This window comes from Mytilus edulis, chromosome 14, assembly GCF_963676685.1.
Source record: "Mytilus edulis chromosome 14, xbMytEdul2.2, whole genome shotgun sequence".
NCBI classification, from domain to species: Eukaryota; Metazoa; Mollusca; class Bivalvia; order Mytilida; family Mytilidae; genus Mytilus; species Mytilus edulis.
Window position 1 is genome coordinate 45,805,117 of NC_092357.1, and position 22,877 is coordinate 45,827,993.

The 22,877-nt window shown below is 34.2% G+C and overlaps 1 protein-coding gene across 3 annotated transcripts; it reads left to right on the forward strand.

Moving 5' to 3' along the window:
• Positions 1 to 17,404: 17,404 nt before the first annotated feature.
• Positions 17,405 to 21,977, forward strand: LOC139503149 (uncharacterized). 3 transcript variants are annotated; one of them, XM_071292881.1, is made up of 4 exons: positions 17,405 to 18,039; positions 19,822 to 20,699; positions 20,902 to 21,071; positions 21,464 to 21,977. In XM_071292881.1, exons 3-4 carry the CDS (start codon positions 20,910 to 20,912, stop codon positions 21,893 to 21,895), a joined length of 594 nt encoding a protein of 197 aa, XP_071148982.1. In that variant the 5' UTR covers positions 17,405 to 18,039; positions 19,822 to 20,699; positions 20,902 to 20,909; the 3' UTR covers positions 21,896 to 21,977. The 3 variants fall into 3 exon arrangements, with proteins under 3 accessions (XP_071148982.1, XP_071148984.1, XP_071148983.1); XM_071292883.1 differs by having other exon boundaries at positions 20,902 to 21,065; XM_071292882.1 differs by lacking the exon at positions 17,405 to 18,039 and having other exon boundaries at positions 19,503 to 20,699.
• The last annotated feature ends 900 nt before the right edge of the window (positions 21,978 to 22,877 follow it).

Consider the following 22,877-nt stretch of genomic DNA (forward strand, 5'->3'; position numbering starts at 1 on the left):
CTATCAAATACCTAACAAAATTGACAGTCTTTTATACTGACTAAAACAATCAAATACCTATTATAAGTACCTTCACCCTTATGATAATGATTACATAAACAAAATATCAATAAAAAAATTAAACCTTCACCATTGATTCATCAAAAAAATAAATATCTACATTTTTGCTTAAAAAAAACATTATTTAATAAAACATTTTTTTTAATGAGTTAATCAGCATCTTGATCATGAACAATTGTGCTCACATCTGATACACCTATTCCTAATTTGTCTGATTTTGAACCATTAAAGCCTTCAATCGAATTAATGCCGTTTTTAAATATCTTTTGAGTGAGACTTTGAACTTGTGTTTCTAAATTTTGAAAAACAGACCTAAAATTAAATTCTTTATCAGCCATTTTGAGAAATTAAATAAAGAGTATCAAATACAAAGTCACTTTACCTTAATATCCTTTGGTCACGGTTAACCAAAAATAACCACATGTAACACAACACATGGTTATTTGGAATCGTAGTTTATTGAAGCCCGTCTGGACCAGTGTCCATAACGGACGGTCTCCCCTATCCAGTAAAATACACAAGTATATATACAGAATATAAACAGTGTCAAGGTTTCTATTAATTTGATCATTATAGTCTTAAATCAAAAGATACAGGGATGAATATCTATTAAGTTGTCTCTAATTGACATGTTTTGACATGCTTTGACCAACCTGGAGATTGATGGTCAAAGAATGCACGTATATCCATTGTTTTAACTAATTGCTACATGTCACCACCTGGTCTGAATGTAAACATGTTATATATATATATAACCTAGAGGTCAATTGAACAACCTTTTACAAGGTCATGTTTTTCTTAATAGATATTCCCCTGAATTTTATTCAATTTAATAAACATTTTTGAGAATATATAATCCTAAATATAAATATAAATATATATAATATATATCTATATATATATTTTAAGCCATCATATTGTCACATGAAATATAACAAGTTGCTTGAAGAAAACTTTGATGAACTCTTATGTTACTGTTTAACGTTTCTGCTTCAAGTTTCGGTAGCTAAAACATTCAACATGTAAATTCAATTAAATGGTAAAAAAGAAATATCCATCCAAACGTTTTCCTTAGAATGGAGGAGCTCCGAGTAAAACGATCGAAACTGCCACAAAACAGCGATAAAAAATGTCAAATAAACATCGAGAAAACAATCGTTGCTACCAGAATGTTCACGTGTACCATTTCTGGTATATAGTCTTACCTGTCTGGAAGTTTCAAAACCATTATCGCAGTAGAAAACCAAATACATTAATTTTATCCATGTCGAATATTTTTGTTGAATGTACAATCGCTTGCGAATTTACTGTACACTCACTTGGGAGCTTTCCTCTACAATCGTTGGCCAACTATACTACTCATACTATACTACTTTACTAGTTCATCAAAGTTTTAATCACGCAACTAGTTATTTTTCGAAAGTCGGAGCCCCGCTTGACATGTACAGTCTCCCGAATTACCAAAATATTAGAAAACCGTACACTGTGTATATACTTTCCAATGGTTACATTTTGACTGATAGTTAGATTGTACGGCAGTATGTTTTTCCCTTGTTTTGATTATAGTCGAATTATACCAGTCCTCTTTTTGTTTCAGAATTGCAGGGCAATATAAAGTTACTGATCTTTTATGAACACAACGATTAGAATTTAAATGCACATAGGTAGGAAAGGTAGGAAAAGGCGATCGTCAACTGAACTTTTTTTTCAGTATTTAGGAATGATATATCAATCTGATCTTTTTTAGAACTAGCACTAGGCCACCGGAAGCTGAATTATTAATTCAGTCTTGATGGTATAAAAAGAGCGATTGGCAACTTGAATATTTAAAAAAAAAAAAAAAAAATTATGACAGAATTTAAAAAGATGTATGTAGGAAAGTGTGATCTTTAACTGTAAGTTTGTCAGTAGGGGGTTCATTTCTTAATAACATCAAATAAACTCATCATAGATACCAGGACTAAATTTAGTATATACGACAGACGCGCGTTTCGTCTACAAAAGACTCATCAGTGACGCTCTAATTCAAAAAAGTTAAAAAGGCCAAATAAAGTACGAAGTTGAAGAGCATTGATCATTTTTGCATTCCACCTTTTCAGCTTTTTTTTTCTTGAGGCATCTCACCGTCATATTGTGAATGATGGAAAGGGCGATCGTTATTAATCTATGTTTGTGGCTAAACCTTCGATATCAAGTTATTCTTATAACGCAGACAGAAATATTTATTTATATTTATATTTTAACCATTACTTGGCGTCCGTCGTCTCCGTCTGTCGTCGTCGTCCGTCTGGTGTAAACTATTTCAAACATCTTCTCCTCTGAAACTACTGAACCAATTCCAACCAAACTTTAGCTGAATGATCATAAGGGTATAGTACTATCTAGAATACAGTCTGTGTTTTATTTTCTGTTTCGTAAAACCATGGCCGCCATGGCTAGAAATAGAACGTAGTGGTAAAATGCAATTTTTGGATTATATCTAAAAAACCAAAGCATTTAGAGCTAATCCGATTGAGGTAAACATGTTTAATAGGCCAAGTTCTGTCAGCCCTGAAATTTTCAAATGAATCTAACAACCCATTGTTAGATTGTTGTCACTAAACTGGTAATTGTAAGGAAATTTTGCAGATTTTGGTTATTATTTTGAATATTATTAATGATAAAGATAAACGGTAAACCGCAAAAATGTTCAACAAAGTAAGATCTACAAATAAGTTCAATGACCAAAATTGTCAATTGTCCCCTAAAGGAGTTATTGCCCTTTTGAAAAATTTCACAATTTGTTCATTTATCTTGCTTACTTTTAAAAATCTGCTACTTTGAAACTGCTGAATCAATTTCAGACAAACTTGGGCCGAATGAGTTTCAGAGTTTCTAGTATAAATTTTCTATTTTATTTCTTTGTATGTCAAGAAACATAGCAACTATGGCTAAAATGGAACATAGGGATAAAGTGCATTTCCTTGATTTTGAAGAAAATATGACAGATACAAAGATCATTTCAAAGGAAATTTTAAGCCATTGATTAATGTTCGTTAAAAAACAAAAATAATCATTGATGAAAGAATTACAGGTGAAAGATTCAGGCTCTTGAGAGCCTCTTATTGTTTTTTTTTTTTTTTTGTCAACTTTTATTTTTCTGTTTCATAATTGTAAAAAGAAAGCGTTATTTTTTTCAAGTGAAAATGACCCTAAAACTAAGTGCGCGAAGGTGGGAAAGAGCGATAGTCAACTTAAATTTTCTAAGTATGAAGTTTGTGACATAATTTTAACGGTTGTAGGTAGGAAAGAGCTTATAATAATGTAGACAGCGATAGTTGTATATTTTCATGTTTCTTTGTTATTATTTCAACCTTTGTCTCACTCTGTGTCACAATGTGTAGTGTTCATCAAAAGGAATGTCATTCGTATGGGAATTTATGATAGAATAACAAAATATAAATCGTGTTTTCGCATCTGCAATTTTATAGCGGTTATCATTAAATCAAATCTATAAAACTATCCTATAATTTTTAAAAGTGATGGGCGATCATTGGTTTATGCTTGATTTGGTTTAACCGTTTCAATCTCTGTTTTAGAGTTCTGTTAATAATGAACACAGTGATAGTTTGTTTGTATGTTTTTCTTTTATTTAAACCTCTTTTTGTGTTTTAATCGGAAAGAACAATTCGTTATGAGTAACTTTTTTTCGGCAAGAGAAAAATTACATTTTAATTTTAACAACTTAAATTTATTTTAGCAATGGACATTTGACAAAATAAAATATTCAGATAATGTTTGCTATCCGCATTTGTCATCCAACTCCTTGGTGCATCACGGTCACATGTTAAGAGATAGAAAAACGCCATCCTTAACAGTGATTGATTCTTTCTCTTGTCCTATCCTGGCTTTTTAATTTCTTCTTAAAATGTGAACTGCAATAGTTCGTTTTGGTATCTTCTTATACTAATAGCACCTCTTTCTGAGACGCACACTAGTACACAGTCATAGCATGCACCGTAACTGTGCTTTACAAATGTGCAACTAAAAGACTTTGAAAAACTAAACGTGTGAGGGTAGGAAAGTGCGATCGTCAACTTAATATTTTATTATTTTAGAAATTTTCATAGAATTGAAACGGTTTAGGTAGGTAAGAACGATATATAACTTAAAGTTTGTCAGTAAGGGGTTCCTGACACAATAACAGCATGAAGATCATTTTGTAAAGTGTCACTGTATTTTTTTGGTTCGCAAGTGATATGGAAAATGACTTTACATTTAAATGTAGGTAGAAAAGTGCGATCGTCATCTCAATTTCTTTTTAGTAAGGAGTTTATCACAGAATGGAAATGTTATACTTATTTTTGGTATTCCACCTCTTTCAACTTTTAACTTCAATACACATCATAATCGTTCTTGTGAAGTTCTGTTTATAATACTGTAGACAACGAAAGTTCGCTCTTTATTTGCAAATACTCTTTCTGAGTAGTAGTTGCATTGTCACTGCATTATTGTGCACGTGAAAGACTTTGAAAAAAATTAAACTTTCACGGAAAGTAGGAAAGTGCGATCGTCAACTGAATATTTTCTTAGTTAGGAATTTATGAAATAATGTAAACGGTTGTACGTAGGAAAGAGCGATCTTTAACTCAAGTTATTCAGTAAGGGTTTCATGACACAATAACATAAATAAAAGGGCCGAAATATACCAACGGCTTTGGAATGGTTTTCAGTAACTGCGAGTACTCTCAGATCTGTACTAAGGCCGTGTTCACATTGACCCAAACTCGGTGTTGTGTTAGTGTAACTCACACATAAACTAAACATAATTACGTTCCCATTGATAACACTCAATGTTTACATGTAGTGTAAATCATGTTTTGTCTACATGCAGTCGATGGTCGATGTAGGCCTTGTGTAGGTTAAGTGTACACAAAACTAGGCATTCAGAACTTTAATTTTTCCATGTATATTTGAAAAAGAAACAATTTTTATATAAAATTGATACTTATAACACTTATTAATAAAGTTCTTTACAGAAATATTTGTCTAAACTTGATATATTTATTTGTTATAAAAACGCTCTTCATAGCCTTATTAACCTCTTATCAAGACCTATCATACATCATCACTGTCGAACACATAATTAATTTGAAAAGGTCTTTCCGAATCGACTTGACGTATACACTGACAGAAATATTTGCCACTGGTATTTACTCAAACAACGATTCACTCATAAATGCATTACATTAACTGAAAAAGGGCGAAGTTAATTGTTTGTTTGTTTAGTATCTCAGATCCGTTAAAATTCAATGAGAAATAATAAAAAAGAAACATTACCCCCTCCCTTTGCCAAATACCCATTCGAGAAAAAATACTATTTGAAACAAACAGAAAAGATAGAAATGTAGTGATCCTTAACATCGAAATTCTTTTTCTTCGTCTGGTCTGTAAGCAAACTGATGCAGTCTTCGTTTTCAATGCATAATCGACACATCTTTAAACTACTTCAAGTCATCCAAAATGACTTTCTTAAAGGAGCAACCACTTTACTTTAAAAAAAAAAAGGGGGGGCGGGGAGTTTCTGAATCAGAATTTTTTCTCGCGCGAAAATTTATATTATTTTAGATTTTTTTTTCGATGGTACCAATTCAATATTTAACACTATAATGTATGGGGAATCTTTGGATTCAAAATAATTGTTCATCATCTGTATGACCCGATTTTTTTAAAATCAAATTGTGGAAAATCCATCCCCCTTTTTTTTTTAAAAGTCAAATGGTCGTTTCTTTACTGCTAGAAAAGTTGTTTAAAAATTTGAATTCGGTTCTACGTAATGAACATTTGAATGACATATAGTTTACAAGTGTGAACAAATCTTATGTACAGGTAGCTAAACAAAGTGTATAGATGTGAACAAATTTAATGTGAAACTAGTGTAGATTACATTAAACTAAATGTAAACACGTTTACTATACACGGCGTTTGGTGTGAACACGGCCTTAGTGTCTTTATGTTGTTGGTATGTAAAAGTTGTCACATTGACAATCATACCACATCTTCATTTGTTATAGTTTTTATTAGGGACAGGCCGCTGACTGAGCAAGACAAAAGGGGGGGGGGCAACCATGCTTCAGTCATTATCTATATAATCAACCAAATTTTCATACAAAAGGTCCTACTTGGACCCGCCTTTGCCACGAAATAGTCCAAAATTACGAAAAACTAAGTCTATACGATGGTGCCGAAATTACATACGATAGCAAAAGATGGACATACGAAGGTTAACCGAAGACGGGTATTTAGGAGATAACTGTATTGCATTTTAAGCTTGGCCTTCGTAAAACGTAGATTTTACTGTCGCAAATTGAGTTTACCTAGCGACGCGGAGCGGAGATTGGTAAACGGATATTCGCGACAGTAAAATCAAGTTTTACGAAGGACAAGCTTAAAATACAATACAGTTATCTCCATTCTAATGCCACATATTAAAACAATTGTCATTTAATAAATATTTTGGCTTAAAAATGACATAAATGAAAAAGTCCGCTAAACTGTTGCATCGTCTTTAGCATCTAAACAATGTGACGTCATATGTATACTCTAAATGTCAAACATGAATACTAAACGTATTTTTAAATTTCATACGCTTCAGAATGGTTTCAATATTGACACAAAGAAGATTGTGAGGCTCAAAATGTAATTATCTTGTTTATTTTTTGAGAAATTACATACCCCAAAAAAATCGGAATTCAACATGGTGGCTTTCTTAGTTACGGACTGGTAGAACGTGGAATCTAACCCCTTAAAATATTTGTAAATGTCCAATGAAAATTATCGTTACAAACTAATTTCATTAGAATTAAGCTTTATATCTCAGCCGAAGCCTAGACGATGAATCACGAAGGCTACACGATGGATTACGATGATGGCGCGAAAACAAACAAGATAAATAAAGGTAAAATACATGTATGTACATAATACAAGTATACAAACGATCTAAAAATGCGTTCTTCCTGTTTTGAACTTTTTTATGATACGAACAGAATGTCGACAACATATCGTTTCTGTACAAGTCTGCCATGCATGGCGGGAAATCGATCTTTTTGTCTAATTCTTATAAAACTTAGTTTATTATCCCCTCGCTTACTACATGCAAGTTGCGTGTAGATAAAATTATCATTAACACTCTAGAATCAAAATGCTCAAAACTTGGTATGGTGTTACTCGTTAAGAATATCTTAAGCGCTATTGACATTAAAGTTCAAAGGTCAAGGTCACAGTGGCAGTTGTAATACAAGGCAATATCACCCTTGTGGACACTCTAAAACCATAATGCTTCAAAAGTTTTTAACAACATGTGGTATATTGATCCTCCTTGTAATGATCTGAAATTTGTTACGTTCAATTTACCATTTTCTGCATGTGTCATATACAAATATAGTGTCCATATTTGTCCCCAATATGTTACATACGAGGGGATGCCAGGCTCGGCATTGCCTTGTTTGAACTGCAAATTGTGTGCACTAGTCTGAATAATCACCCATAATGATGCCGATGTTTACTGATCTATCTTAAAGGTAAGGTAATGGGTTCGTTGATCCCATTTATTCAAAAAGAGCTCTTTCCAGGAGAATATCATAATGATATAGACAAAAGGAATGATGTGGGGAAAGCAACAAATGCGGCAAAATATGACATATAAAAAAACAAAATGGTTATGGAGTAAACATTCGTGTGACAACAACTCAGACGATACATAAAAAATCAGAATAATGGAGAAAAAGTTGGTTTCCCTATATAGGTGTACCTGAAGTGTTGGTGTACGAGGCGCGTTTATGATTTTCATTATGTAACTTGATATGAAAAATTGACAAAAAATAATATTTACTTGTAAAAGTAAATCCTGAGCCTCTAATAGCTGCTCTTCTTGTTCCATTTGAATTAATAGAAACAACGCTGTCGCCTTTCTTGTTAGAATCTCATAGAATCATATGATATGAGTTCCATGTTTTGTGAACGTCTTTCTTAACTGTCGTATTAGACTGACCAGTGCATATCACGCATGGCACTTTAAATGTATTTTAGCGCGAAAATTAACTTACATTTAGCAGGATTTATTGCCGTCGTAGTTCCATCTTGTCGCCTTCGTACTTTTATTCGATGGCAACATGACGGGATTACGAGGTCTTCACGAAGTCGTGTTGCTATCGTAAGACCTTCGGGTAGCTGCGTGATTCATTCGTGTAGACATCGTAATGTCAAAACTGCTCGATAGAAACGATGGAAACACGAATGCAATACGGTGTTCAAAGATGCATTCCCGGTGACATTTCGATGGTGAGGATGGTGATACGAACTCAATACGAACCCTCAACATCGGACGCACCTTCGAGGATTTTTTAACATGTTAGCATTTAGAACCCTTCCCGAAGTTGTCCCCGAAGGCTAGAAAAAGTGGCCGATGGTTCTACGATGGTTAAAGATGGCACTACGAATAGCCCGTTCTGGATACGATTAGTCCCGATTTTGAAAATTTCTATAATCGTGTTGCCATCGGCGTAAAAATCGGGACAGTGTGACGTGGACATAAAGGCGATCACTATAGTTATGCTTGATTTAATTTCAAAAATTTGGCTAACAAGGGGTTTGCAGTTTTGCTCAAAATGAAAACAACGATAGCATGTTTTAGCTCACCTGGCTCGAAGGACCAAGTGAGTTTTTCTCATCACTTGGCGTCCGTCGTCCTGCATCCATCGTCCTGAGTCCTTCGTCCGTCAACTTTTACAAAAATCTTCTCCTCTGAAACTACTGGGCCAAATTTAACCAAACTTGGCCACAATCATCATTGGGTTATCAAGTTAAAAAAACGTCTCCAATGACCCGGGCAACCAACTAGGAAGGCCGCCATGTCTTAAAACAGAACATAGGGGAAACATGTAGATTTTGGCTTATATCTCTGAAACCAAAGAATTTAGAGCAAATCTGACACTAGGTAAAACTGTTTATCAGGTCAAGATCTATCTGCCCTGAAATTTTCAGATAAATTTGACAACCTGTTGTTGGGTTGCTGCCCCCGAATTAGTAATTTTAAGGAAATTGTGAGGTTTTTGGTTATTATCTTGAATATTATAAAAGATAGAGATAAACTGTAAACAGCAATAGTGTTCAGCAAAGAAAGATCTACGAATAAGTCAACATTAAAAAAAAATTGTCAGTTGACCCCTGAAGGAGTTATTGCCCGTTATCGTCAATTTGTAACCATTTTCTAAATTTTTAGTAATCTTTAAAAAAAATCTTCTCCTCTAAAACTACTGTGCCCAATTTAACCAAACTTGGCCACAATCCTCATTGGGGTATCTTGTTTAAAAAATGTGTCCGATGACCCAGCCAACCAACTAAGATGGCTGCCATGGCTAAAAATAATACATAAGGGTAAAGTGTAGATTTTGGCTTATATCTCTGAAACTAAAGCATTTAGAGCAAATGTGACAGAGTAAATTTGTTTATCAGGTCAAGATCTATCCGCCCTGAAATTTTTACATAAATCGGACAACCGTCGTTGTTGGGTTGCTGCCCCCGAATTATTAATTTTACGGAAATTTTGCAGTTTTTTGTAATTATCTTGACTATTATTATAGATCGAAATAAACTGTAAACAGCAATAATGTTCAGCAAAGTAAGATCTACAAATAAGTCAACATGACCAAAATTGTCAGTTGACCCCTCAAGGAGTTATTGCTTTTTGTAGTGAATTTTTAACCATTTTTCTAAAAGTTTGGTAATCTTTTAAACAAATCTTCTCCTCTCAAACATTTGAAACTACTTAGACAAATTTAACCAAACTTGGCAACCATCATCATAAGGGTATGTACATGTTGTATTAAATATGTGTCCAATGACCATGGCGACGAACCAAAATGGCCGACATGGCTAAAAATAGTACATAGGGGTACAATGCAATTTTTGGCTATTATTTCTGAATTCAAAGCATTTTGAGCAAATCTCATTCACTAAAATATGTTCATTAAGTCAAGATCTTACTGCCCTGAAATTTTCAGACAAATCAGGCAACCCATTGTTGGGTTCCTGCACCTGAATTGGTAATTTTAAGAAAACTTTGAAGTTTTTGGTTATTATCTTCAATATTATCTTAGATAAAGGTAAACTGTTAACAGCAAATAAGAATAGCAAACTATGATCAACAAATAAGTCAACTTGACCAAGTTCATAATAGATACAGATAATTGTAAGCAGCAATATTGTTCAGTAATTAAGATCTACAAACACATCATGAACACCAAAACACAATTTTGTTATGAATCCATCTGTTTCCTTTGTTTGATATGCACATAGACCTACGTCACTAAGGTGAGCGACACAGGCTCTTTAGAGCCTCTAGTTATGTTTCCTTGTAAGAATTGTTCGTCTTCATATGTCATAATTGGTAGGGGAGTGCGGAAGATAGTAACTGTAAATAATATTTTTGGGGCAATTGAAAATGCTTTTTATAGATATGGTGCTTCATATTTATATTGTGTTTATGTTCAACTGAACTGTTTTGTTTTATTTGTTTGTGAAACATTATCATGTTGTAAGAAATTAAAAAAGCGATCAATATTTCACATTTGTTTCTTTTTGAAACTGCCTTATGCAACTGTACTAAGAATTAAATTTTCAACCTTAGCTGATTGAGTTTTCGAAATCAATATTTGAGGTGTGTCGTAGTTTTAAAATATTTTTGACCTGCCTTACACAACTGTATTTGGAAGCCAACTACAAAACCAATCCTTTGTATGTTCAATTGCATAGTGGAGCACACTTATTGTACCGTTATCGATAGGAAACTGTTATGAAATTTCAAAAGTATCATCTTCCTTTGTTCTCTACTCTATTGTAAGGCTTTACTTACAAAAATTGGAAGGTTACGATTGTGGATGTTTACACAATGCGATCTTTTAACAGGGGTTTCCCGACAAAAAAGATGGCAATAGAGTTATCATTGGGGATAAAACGGAATTTTGGCTCCTGGCCATATTCTTATTTAATCTTCGAGCTCAAGGGTTCCGACATTATGGAATATCCGGGTTTCTTTGACCAATGTATTGTGACTCAATGCTCCACTGATGCTCTAAAATGACAACATTTCGACCTCCTTCTGTAAGGATCAGAACTCACAATTAATGTAGAATCATGTTTTGATTTGAACTGTGGGGCCCATGTTATTATCATATTAAGAGGACAGGTAATGTTGTTCTGTGATAAAACGTTCATTGATGGTGATTCGGTCCTGAATGGTCCTGATTCTGTGCTGATGATTTTGTTTAGATTGTATCAGAACGGTAATTAAACAACCGTTTTGTTGCTTAATTTTTCTCTGATACGTCGCAAATACCATGTAAGAAATATTACAATAATATTGTATTGCAAAAGTCCTGCAAATTCGCCAAACGAAATTGTCCTGACGATGTGCTGGTGATTAGGTAAAACGGTTCTGGTGCTGTGCACTTATGTTCTGGTTCTGTGCCTTTATATTTTAGTGGCAAATATTTAAGATGATTGATGCAGGAAAATTAAGTAATTGGTAGAAATATACCTAGCATATATTTGGTACATGTTTTATATGAGCAAAGTTGAGTCTATTTTGATTGAATATAATTTTTGAGAGGGGGTGCAAGATTTTGTTTTTTCAGGTGTTTTAGGCATTTTAAAACTTTTGTTAACTGTTATTTTGAAGATATATGTGCTGTTAACATTAGACCGTTGGTTTTCCCGTTTGAATGGTTTTACACTAGTAATGTTGGGGCCATTTATAGCTTGTTGTTCGGTGTGAGCCAAGGCTACGTGTTGAAGGCCGTATATTGACCTTTAATGGTTTACTTTTATAAATTGTTATTTGGATGGAGAGTTGTCTCATTGGCACTCACACCACATCTTCCTATATCTGGTAACTGTAATTGACTAATAAGCTGTTATCTGTTTACTTAAAAGAGAGACAAAAGATACCAGAGGAATAGTCAAACTCATAAATCGAAAATAAACTGACAACGCCTGGCTAGAAATGAAAGAAGACAAACAGACAAACAATAGAACACATGAAACAACATAGAAAACTAAAAAATAAGCAACACGAACCCCACCAAAACCTAGGGATGATCTCAGGTGCTCCGGAAGAGTAAGCAAATCCTGCTCCACATGTAACACCCGTCGTGTTGCTTTTGTTATTACAAATCCGGTAAATAGTCTAATTCGGTAGGTCACATTCATAAAAGGGAAGTGGGTTGTAGTTACGACGTAAGGAACATTTCCGATATCATTTGTGAAACGGTTATTCCATAACGGTCAACCAATTCGTGATGGCGTCCGTAAAATTTATGAAGGGATGATTTCAACTTCACACTTGGTTTAATAGCTTATGAGCAGCAACCCTCTAGCAAGGAAATCATGATAGGAAATGCAAGCACGGGAATATAGTATCAAGTGGGAGATATATACCCCGTATGCAGGTGCTGCTGGTATGTTGCTACTTAGAAATGGAAAGTTCACAATTGGAAAGCTGAAATCATCTCTTTTGTCGTAAAGTTTTGTTTTCAAACGACCCTGATTGTCAATTTCTAGATGTTGGCATTGTTGTGAACTTTTATTATAGAGAAAATTAAAAAAAACGCCTATTTTTTTTTTTAAAATTTTTAAATATTTGAATTCACTGTTATCTGGGTTTTTTTTTTTCATTTAAGATCATTTTTAAAAACGCTGTTACATGTATCGGTTATCAAAAAGACTAACTTTCCAAGAGAGATTATAACAAAACCCTCCGACAAGACATTGTGCTATGGTCCATAATCAGTAGACAGGTCTTTCTTTTGCTATGGGAAACAAGACTGGGAGAAGCACATGAGAGAAAGCTTACCAAGTATCAGGTAACAGACATTCAATAGAAAAATTGGAGGACATGGTATTTTCCAGTGGAGATAGGCTGTAGAGGCTTTGTTTCTCAAACATTTTAGAGAGCCTTTGGAGTCCATGGGACTAACTCGACCAATAAGGAAAAGCTTGGTTGGAAAAGTTGGGAAACAGGCAGAGGAAGATTGTCGTGGACAGCGCCGAAACAGTCGGGGAGAGGGGATCCACCTGATGATGGAACCAGCTACGCAGTGGTATCCATAGATTAAAAACTACTTAGAATATTCCGCATTCCCTTTATTATGTCTGATGTACACATATTTATGACAATAATGGTTGTAACAACCCTCCGATTCAAGAGCCAAATTGGAGGACATGGTATTTTTCAATGGAGGTAGGCTGTAGAGGCTTTGTTTCTCAAACATTTTGGAGAGCCTTTGGGGTCCATAGGACTAACTGGACCAATAAAAAGAAGCTTGGCTGGAAAAGTTGGGAAACAGGCACAGGAAGATTGTCGCGGACAGCGCCGAAACAGACGGGAAAAGGGGATCCACCTGATGATGGAACCAACTGATCAGTGGACACATTGGTACCCATAGATTAAAAACTACTTAGAATATCCGACAGTCCCTTTTGATGTCTGATGTAGACGTCTTTATGGCAATAATGGTTGTTAGTACACGATTTTAAGTTCTGCAAAACAAAAAATCAAATGTTAACTTAAGTTTTGCGAAATTTGTTTGATGAGTACCGATTGAGATTTTAATTGACTAGAACATGGTTTATCTATTAATTGAAAATGCGGCATTGAACTAGCTTTCACTAGCTGCGAATACTGTGTGGTAAGTTGTCTGCTCTTTTGTCTTTTTTTTTCTCTTTGATATACTAGTATTCCCCATTTCAATTCTCACTTTTAAGTTTTGTGTTTTTACAAACCTGTAACAATAAAGGAGGAAAGAAGGAGGGGTTGTTTGGGTTGAGGTTGGGAGGGAATGTGGAGCGCTTACAAACATTTTTATCCCTGTCACGAGTGCCCAAAACTAGTGGTTGTCGATGGTTGCCATCTGTCGGTTTTTTTCAAAGCTGTATTTCAATTCAGGCCTAACGTCTTCATTTTTAATCGATTACTTTTTTCATAGCTTTGATTCGTTATGGTTTTTGCCCGTTGTTGAAGGTCAAATTTTGACTTACAATTGTTCACATCTTGTTACATTTTAGTCAGTTTTTTATCAGTTATGTATGAAAAGCAAGTCTGAGTCGTTTTTTTATCCAGTTGAAATGTATTGGAGACAGTGTATATGTTAAGGAAGAACTTAGATGCATCAGTAGTTAGATCATCTACCCTCGTTTATCGAATTGATTTCAACCAGTCAAACGTTTATAAATGTCGCTTTACCTCAAACATCTTGCGATTGTTAGTTAGTATATTACGTAGAGAATCACCAATGTAAGGGAATTCAATATCTTAAATTAAACTATTCTAATTATATGTTTTTATCTGATATTGGACGGAAGGTGATGCCCTTTTAGTTCCTTTTAAAATTGTTACACGATGATGACTGCTGTACCAATATTTTGACTATTTTATTTGTTGTGTCTGTTTAGTTAATGCAACATTGTAAATATAACTGAATTTGATGAGACTGTCATCAAAGTGAGAGGGTTAGCGCTATAAAACAAGGTTGAATCCACCATTTTCCACATTTGAAAATGCCTGTACCAAGTCAGGAATATGACAGTTTTTGTCCATTCGTTTTTTATGTGTTTTGTTATTTGATTTTGCCATGTGATAATGGACTTTCCGAATTGATTTTCCTCTGAGTTCAGTATTTTTGTGATTTTACTTTTTATGTAATATAAGTAACGAATATTTGAAAACGTTTATGTTTCATCTGATTGAATTGAATACAATTTGGGCCGGAAATATGGGGGTTTTTGGTGTAAAAAAAAGTGCAAAATATTTGTTTGTAATTTTTGATAACGAATTATTTAATTGGTTAGAACGGATTATATTCGTGAAAACAAAAATTCGTGGAACTAGAATTAGTAATGATCATTTTTTGTAATGTATGATTTCTGATTAAAATCATTTTCACACGGGTAGGTGAGCTTTTCCCCTTACGTTGCACCTGTTGCTGTTTTTAATAAAAAAAAAATGAAATAATTTGACCAAATGTAACAATATCTATACGTTATACTTGTACCACAAAACACAGATCACACTTGTAATTGAATAGCGTCACTTTTACAGTTCATAACTTCATAAGTTACGCCCTATATTAATGGAAAAGTGCTAATTCTGTCGTTTCCCTAGTCAACATTGAGTTTGCCTCAACCAATTGTTAATAAAGGAAGATATTAAACCAAGAGTTCCAAATGGTGAAGTTGAAATCATCCCTTCGTAAATTTAACGGACGCCATTGCGAGTTGGTTGACCGTTATGGAATAACCGTTTCACAAATGATATCGAATATGTTTCTTACGTCGTAACTACAATCCCCTTCCCTTTCATGAATGTGACCTACCGAATTAGACTATTTACCGGATTTGTAATAACAAAAGCAACACGACGGGTGCCACATGTGGAGCAGGATTTGCTTACTCTTCCCGAGCACCTGAGATTATCCCTAGGTTTTGGTGGGGTTTGTGTTGCTTATTTTTTAGTTTTCTATGTTGTGTCATGTGTTCTATTGTTTGTCTGTTTGTCCTCTTTTATTTTTAGCCAGGCGTTACCGGATTTGTTATAACATAAGCAACACGACGGGTGCCTGATGTGGAACAGGATCTGCTTTTCCTTCCCGAGCACCTGCGATCATGTACCTTTTGTCTAGTCAGTGAATTTTCGTAATAGGTGTATATGTACATGTATAAGGTAGCGTGCTGTACTGTGCGTCCCCATCTTACTGATCGAGATATAAAATAGAGGATCAAAGGGATGAGCATGTATAGCTCGCATGGTATTAAAGCAGTCACTCTACCTTCACTTCCCCTTTTCATTTTTTTTTCTGCATAAATGTCCTTCGTGAGAAAGAGAGAAAACTTCGTAAAAATATCCCACATATGTGTTCTATCAAGTTCAATTCTATTTGGACAAGCGGTTTCAGAGCAAAATAATTTCTTTATGTAAGAAAATCGTGAACAAGAGCTTTACATTGCGACCATATTTTTATTCTAATAAGAACGGAATGCGGAGATTTTGTAAAGAACAAGACTTAGTGAAGCTTCTTGTCAAGTTTTGTTGAATTTGGCCAAGCAGTTTCAGAGATTTTCTTAATAAAGCAACCAATGAGAAACAGGAATTGACTATGACGGTATTGAATGTTGGCTGATTAAGACGAAATGAAAATGTACTTTTTAAAGAACCTCCCATAGATGTATCCGGTCAAGTTTAGTTCCATTTGTTCAAGCAATTCCAGAGGATAACATTTTTATATCATCAAATCAGAAACAAGAATTACACATAGTGGCCATGTTTGTTGTCCAATCAGGGCGAAATGGAAAACTTTGTGAAAACATCCCATAGATGCTTCCTGTCAAATTAATTTCAATTCCGCTTATTGGTTTTAGAAGAGAAGATTAAAAAGTAAAGAGAGAACAGAAAGACAGACGGACGAATAACGAGAAACAAGAATCGCACAGGCTGCCTATGTATACTGCCTTAACTGGGCGTAATGCGGAAAGTTGGTCAATAATCTCTCAATAGTGCTTCCTGTCAAGCTTCGTTTCATTTGGTCAAGGCCATGTCGGGGGAGAAGGGAATTTTTGTTATATCAACCGATCAGGGGAAAAAAGATTGTACACAGGGATCATTTGTGTAGTCCGATCGGAGCAAATGAGAAAATTTTATAAACGACCATTCAAATATGTATCAGTGTAATGCATTTGGTAAAGTAGTTTAAGAGGAGAAGATTTTTGAGAACTGAGTCAATCAGTAACAACGCGATTGTCCATCTGGACAAAATGGGCAAATTGTATGAAAGACCTCACGTAGGTGCTTCCTGCTTAGTTTATTTCCATTTTCCTTTACATGTAGTTGTTTTAGTGGAGAAGATAAAATGTTTAAAGTTAACAGATGTATGGATGACAGACGGACGGACGAATGAACGGACTCAAAGTGTTGACAAAGCGTTAAAAAGGAGGTACAAATGTATATACTTATTCTAAAAGGTTTGTTAATTTTCACAATGTCACCTTTATCTGTTCATGCCCCAAGTTAAGAATTTTATTAATGTATTGTTTGCACTCTTGAAGAATTTAGTGGAACTGTACGCATGGTATAGATCTTTTGTGATCACAAATTTTATTACAGCAAAACTAACGGGATGATTTCATAAACCCATCCTGTGTTTGTTAATCATAATGATTCATATATATGCATTAACTTAACAATCGAGACCAGCACTGTATAAACTTTTCAACATACAACGACTAAATTATATCTGACATGTCAATTAAACTGTGTATTAGTTAACTATGAACGTCGGCTTAATCAAGTACATAAGTGTTGAAAATCGGCACACTAAATGCCTAGGAATCACAAATTAAAAGAAATAAATCGCCATCAAAGGGACGTGTTGGTAATTATTCCATATATTGAGGATTTTGTCAAATCAGTGAAGTCGTCTGTCATTGCAGCTAAAAGAACTGATTTGAAGATATATACCTTGGATACCTGAATGTTCGAACTGAGGCTGTTGACCTTCATCGTCAAACAAGTTCCGAAAATGAAGATCACGAGAAGGAATATACAGAAAAAAATTTGCCCCCAGTAGCAGTATTTGATCCTGTAACGAGTTTAGTGTTAGATGGTAAACGGAATAAGCGTGGAGTTTTGTTTAATTAAGAGGAAAATTAAGCACGATATTTCAATCATTCGTAACAGTTTCCGAGTTTTAAACTTATATCTGTGATGCATGATAATTCAAAAGGAAAAAGTTGTGAGAAACTTTTCTTGGTGTCTAAAGTTAATATACCAAAAGATGCAGCATTGGTTTGGGACTATGGAGAGACCAAGAGAGATAGGATTCTAGGGAACCTTTGGTTGACCGGATAACTCTGTCGCTTCTAAATTAAATGTAAAATGTCAATTATCAGTGGGTAAGTAGTCGAGGTATAAAATAATTTATCGATTAATTTTTATATATTCGAATTCAATATTTGGTAAAATTTGTTTAGAGACATATCACTAGGTGGTAGTGGTCAGGCTAGCGCTTCGGGCACAAGCTTTAAAGTTGTGCGCACAAGTTTCAATAATTGAAAACTATACTTGAACAATGTTGAAAGAATGACTGTAATATCTTTTTCTTTCAAATTGAAGTGTGGGTCACATGTTTGATGTTATTTCGAATAGATACAGTCATACCTTAACTAATTAAGAAAAAAAAAAAACAATATTTCATTTCATTAAAGTTTTTCGTATATAAAATATACGCAGCAGTGAGGATTAGTGAGTGACTTGATTGAATGTGAAACAATTACATGTATGTTTACAAAAGATCAGGAATTTGGATATTTATCGAAAGGTCATTTATTATTTTACTGCATAAATTGATTGAATAGAATTATTTAAATTGGTAATAAATATCAATAAAGATAAATACACTGTATTCCAGAATTCATCTATGCAAATCACAGAAAAATAATTATTTGGTTGCGTCAATACAAATATTCAGCGATTGTTTTCAACAAACTTTAATATACTCTGTTCTAATAATAAACATTATGCAACTGGATAACAACAACACATAAAAATCAGGACAAACAGGTAAAAATGTACTAGAGCGAACATGAATAAGGGCGAACGGACCCGGATTCTGTTTTATACAATATAACAACTAATTTGATGTTATATGAGGGTCCACACCAGTCCATATGGACTAATACATATAAAGATAAACAAGGAATGCAGGATATAACTACCGACCGAAAGCAATGTAAGTGAAAGGCAGTGGCTATTTTGCCGCCTCAGGACTATATGAAAGACATTTTATTGAAAAAAAATTATCATCGGCGCAAATGATATATGTGGCTACTAGCTGAGATTTCAATAATGTTTTAGTCTTTGACTAGATATAGGATAACCATAATTTCGTATGTCGAACAGTTCCACCACCAAAAAATAAACGGAAACTTAATTAACAATCATAACACAACAACCTTATATACACTATTTACATAAGAATCTTTAAGTTTTATGACTTTTTACATGGGAAGTTTACAGTTTTTTACTTTTGCATGGGAAGTTAACGATTTGAAGACTTTTTACATACAAAGTTAAGAATGTTTATGATTGTGTACTTCAAGCAGTTTATATTATTTTGGTATACTGGTATTAAATTAATAACATTTACAAAATAAATCACATAAATATTTTTTAGATAATTCGGATATCAGAAAAAACTAATTAAAATTTATAGTCTTTGACCTTTAATAATTGACCTTTATATCTTTAAAGTTAATATGACACTAATTTATTTACTGTGTATTATGAGAGTAAATAGATAAAACTATTTAATGTTAATTCCTATATTCATTAACTGAGACTTTAAGATTTAATGAAAATAATTATACTTTTAAAAATTGTATTAAGTAGACTAGATTTTCAAATGTTTGTTTAATTATTCATTGCTGCCCCTCCCATCCTTGCACCCACTCTTCATGCATCTTTTTTTTTGCTTGGTCTTTCATCACCAGTTGATATCGTGCATTCTGTATGAGGAACACTGACCTTCGTGATTGGAATTTTATTTTGAGACTTTTATAGTGTGACGGTTATGTGTATATTTTATATATTTAGCTAGCCTATGTTCAAAATACGTGTACGTGCGTACTAGGTATGTAAAGTAGATGTAAATGATAATACTATAGATTTTTTTTCAGAGGCTATAAATTGTACATGTACAGTGACAAATGATAACAGTGTGAATGTGAAAAATTGTGAGCTCTGCACATCGTCCTCAAGCAATTTTCATGTTAATGGTCATGCAAAATAAAGTAATAGAAATAGCTTCCAAGGTAGTGTGAATGTTATGAGAATGAACATGTAGTTTGGTATGAACTTTAAAGTATTCTTGTACTAATCTTTGAAATGAAAGAGCTGACTGAACATTGACTACAAATTGATATAAAAATGTGTGTACACCTAAGTAATACATGTATATTCTTAAGGGCCTCGGGAAAAAACAGTCCTACAGCTTACGATGTTAACCTCTTTAAATATGTAAGAAACTGTTATAATATACCATTTAAGCTGGGGTCACATATTCACGATTTTTACTGCCGTCCTTGACAGGACCATTCCCGATTAAAATTTGTCAAAAGTCTGATCAAGATCCTGTGAATCGTGGATGGAAATTCAAACTTTAATTAAAATTTGTAAAGAAAATAATTTAATCACGACAACAATCAGATATTGTTCAGTAAGCGTCCAGATTCAGCGGTATTCAGCCGAATTTGTCCCGATTATCCCGTTCTCAATCCGATTCTAATCTGATTCATATCTTTGGTCAGGTAAAAACAGCCCGATTCTGTCCAGACAGCATCCCGAAGTTGCCGAATGCGATCCGACAGAGACCCGACAGTGACCAGACAGTGAACCGACTCCAACAGAAACAATCCGTTAGAAACCGTTCCACGTGATAGTCCCGTCCTATAAAAAAATCGTGCGACGGCAGATAATCACTTCAGCCTCAGCACTTCTACAAACAGCTATAAACAGATTGTTTCCATTTAAAATAGATAATCCTTATCCAGAGATAGTAAGTTATTATGGGATTTAGTTATGATAATGATTTTTTATGTTAAATGTTTAGATTAATGTAAAATGTAACACGTGAAGATATTTATGAGATTATATGGGGTGTAAATTTGTAAATAGGTATGAGATTTAGTTATGAAATTTAATTATGAGATTTATGAGCATTTATATGTTTCTTTTAATTACATTGCTTTTCTTTTCAGTTAGATGTATGTTGACCTGGTACGACAGTGTTCGAACGAGGTATGGTAAACTGGCTGCCCGACCCTCTGGATCAGGAGCCGAACTGACTGACCGTGAGAAGTGGATACTGGATAACCTTAAATTTCACAAGCCATATATCCACCGTGTGAAGAAGAAGACGCCTGTAAGTGTGAGTATTATGCAAACAACTGAATTTATTTTATTCATGCAATCTTATGCAAATAGCTGAATGCATTTATTCATACAAGTATTATGCAAATAGCTGAATGTATTTATTCATGCAAGTATTATGCAAATAGCTGAATGTATTTATTCATGCAAGTAATTTGCAAATAGCTGAATGTATTTATTCATGCAAGTATTATGCAAATAAATGAATGTATTTATTCAATTTTGATCAAAGCTAAAAATAAACAAATATTTAAGTTTGGATAAATTTTAAATACTATTTGATATTTCATTTTTGACATATACATAGGTATAATTCAAACATTTCATTGTTTTCAGTATTATTGCGTTCAATAATTCAATTATTAATTATGTTTGTTTCTGTACTTTCAGCTTAAAGGAAAAATTACTTCTGCTACTGATGCTACTGTAGACGATGCTTCATCCTCAATTGCAGATGAGGAATCAACGCAGGACTTGCAGCACAGGCATGACGAGGACATTGCCGACATCAATATGGTACTTGATGGACGTGAAGATCCTGTAGCAACTCATACGACCATTTCCCTAGAACAGATGCCTCCTTCCTCCTCGGGAGACAAGAAGAAGACACATGCACAGAAAATGAAGGAGCAGGATGCAGCCTTCTTAAGTCACATGAAAGAGACGGCCGACCCAACAGCCAAGTTCCGAGCTGAGATCATGGCTACTGCTGTTACTCCTATTGTATCATCCCCCAAGAAGTTAGACTCATCTAGATCTGGCTTTTGCAATTGGTCCGAGTCTGTGGCTGAGAGTCTGCACCCAAGCCTGTGGCCTAGGTAAATATGATATTCCAAATATTTGCATTAAAGGGCAAGGTGGGAAAAGGCAAGTTTTTGGCCTCCTAAAATGACAAAAATATTATATGCACAAAATACCATAAAAAAGCAATTTTTTATAGAATTTATAATGCTTTTCTGAGTTTCGATAAAACCTTTTGGGTTCTGATATATAGTACTTTTGACGTCATGTGCAAGTATTTGAGGGATTGCATAGTTTCGAGCAATATCTGGTCATGTTTGGGAGAAAATGAATAGGTGCGCATTCGTTCAAAATTCCATTTTCATATCAAACCTAGCTATTGGTATGGGAAACATCGATGCCAAAAATCTCGATGGTTCATGGATGCGCTCATGCATTATTTGTAACTATTCCACCTGTAAAATGCTTGAATTTAGGGAATTTTTATAAAATTGATAATTAGTCACATGGTGATGGCGTCTAAAAATGCCTTTATCATACCTTGTCCTTTATTGATAAAATTTATTGAACAAACTTTTTTTTTATAGTGTTTATTATTTATTACATGTCAACTTATACATGTATTGTTTAACGGTTCTGTGTTTTTTTTTAGTTTTAAGAAGAGGATTACCCCATTTATGGTATCATTTGACGCACAAAACGACAAATGGCAGATCTCCTCAACATTGTCCACACCAACTACCCAGCCGCAGACTCAGTCACAGACTCAGGCACATATTTCCACATCATTACATAGACAGCATGACACATTCCCGTCTGTGACCAGTGCTCATATGTCCCAACAAGCTAACTTTGACAGCATGATGAGTTACAGTTGTACTGGGGTATGTCACTCAACACCGCTGGCAGTTCCGGCAGCAGCATTCCCAGGAGCAGCGCCTGAGAAGCCTGCCGCCCGAAATTCGGTAAATATATATAAGAAAAAAAAAACAAAGGATACGGGCTATTCATCCCAGACCCAAAATCAGTACATTCACTGTATAAAAAAAAATCACAAATAGCC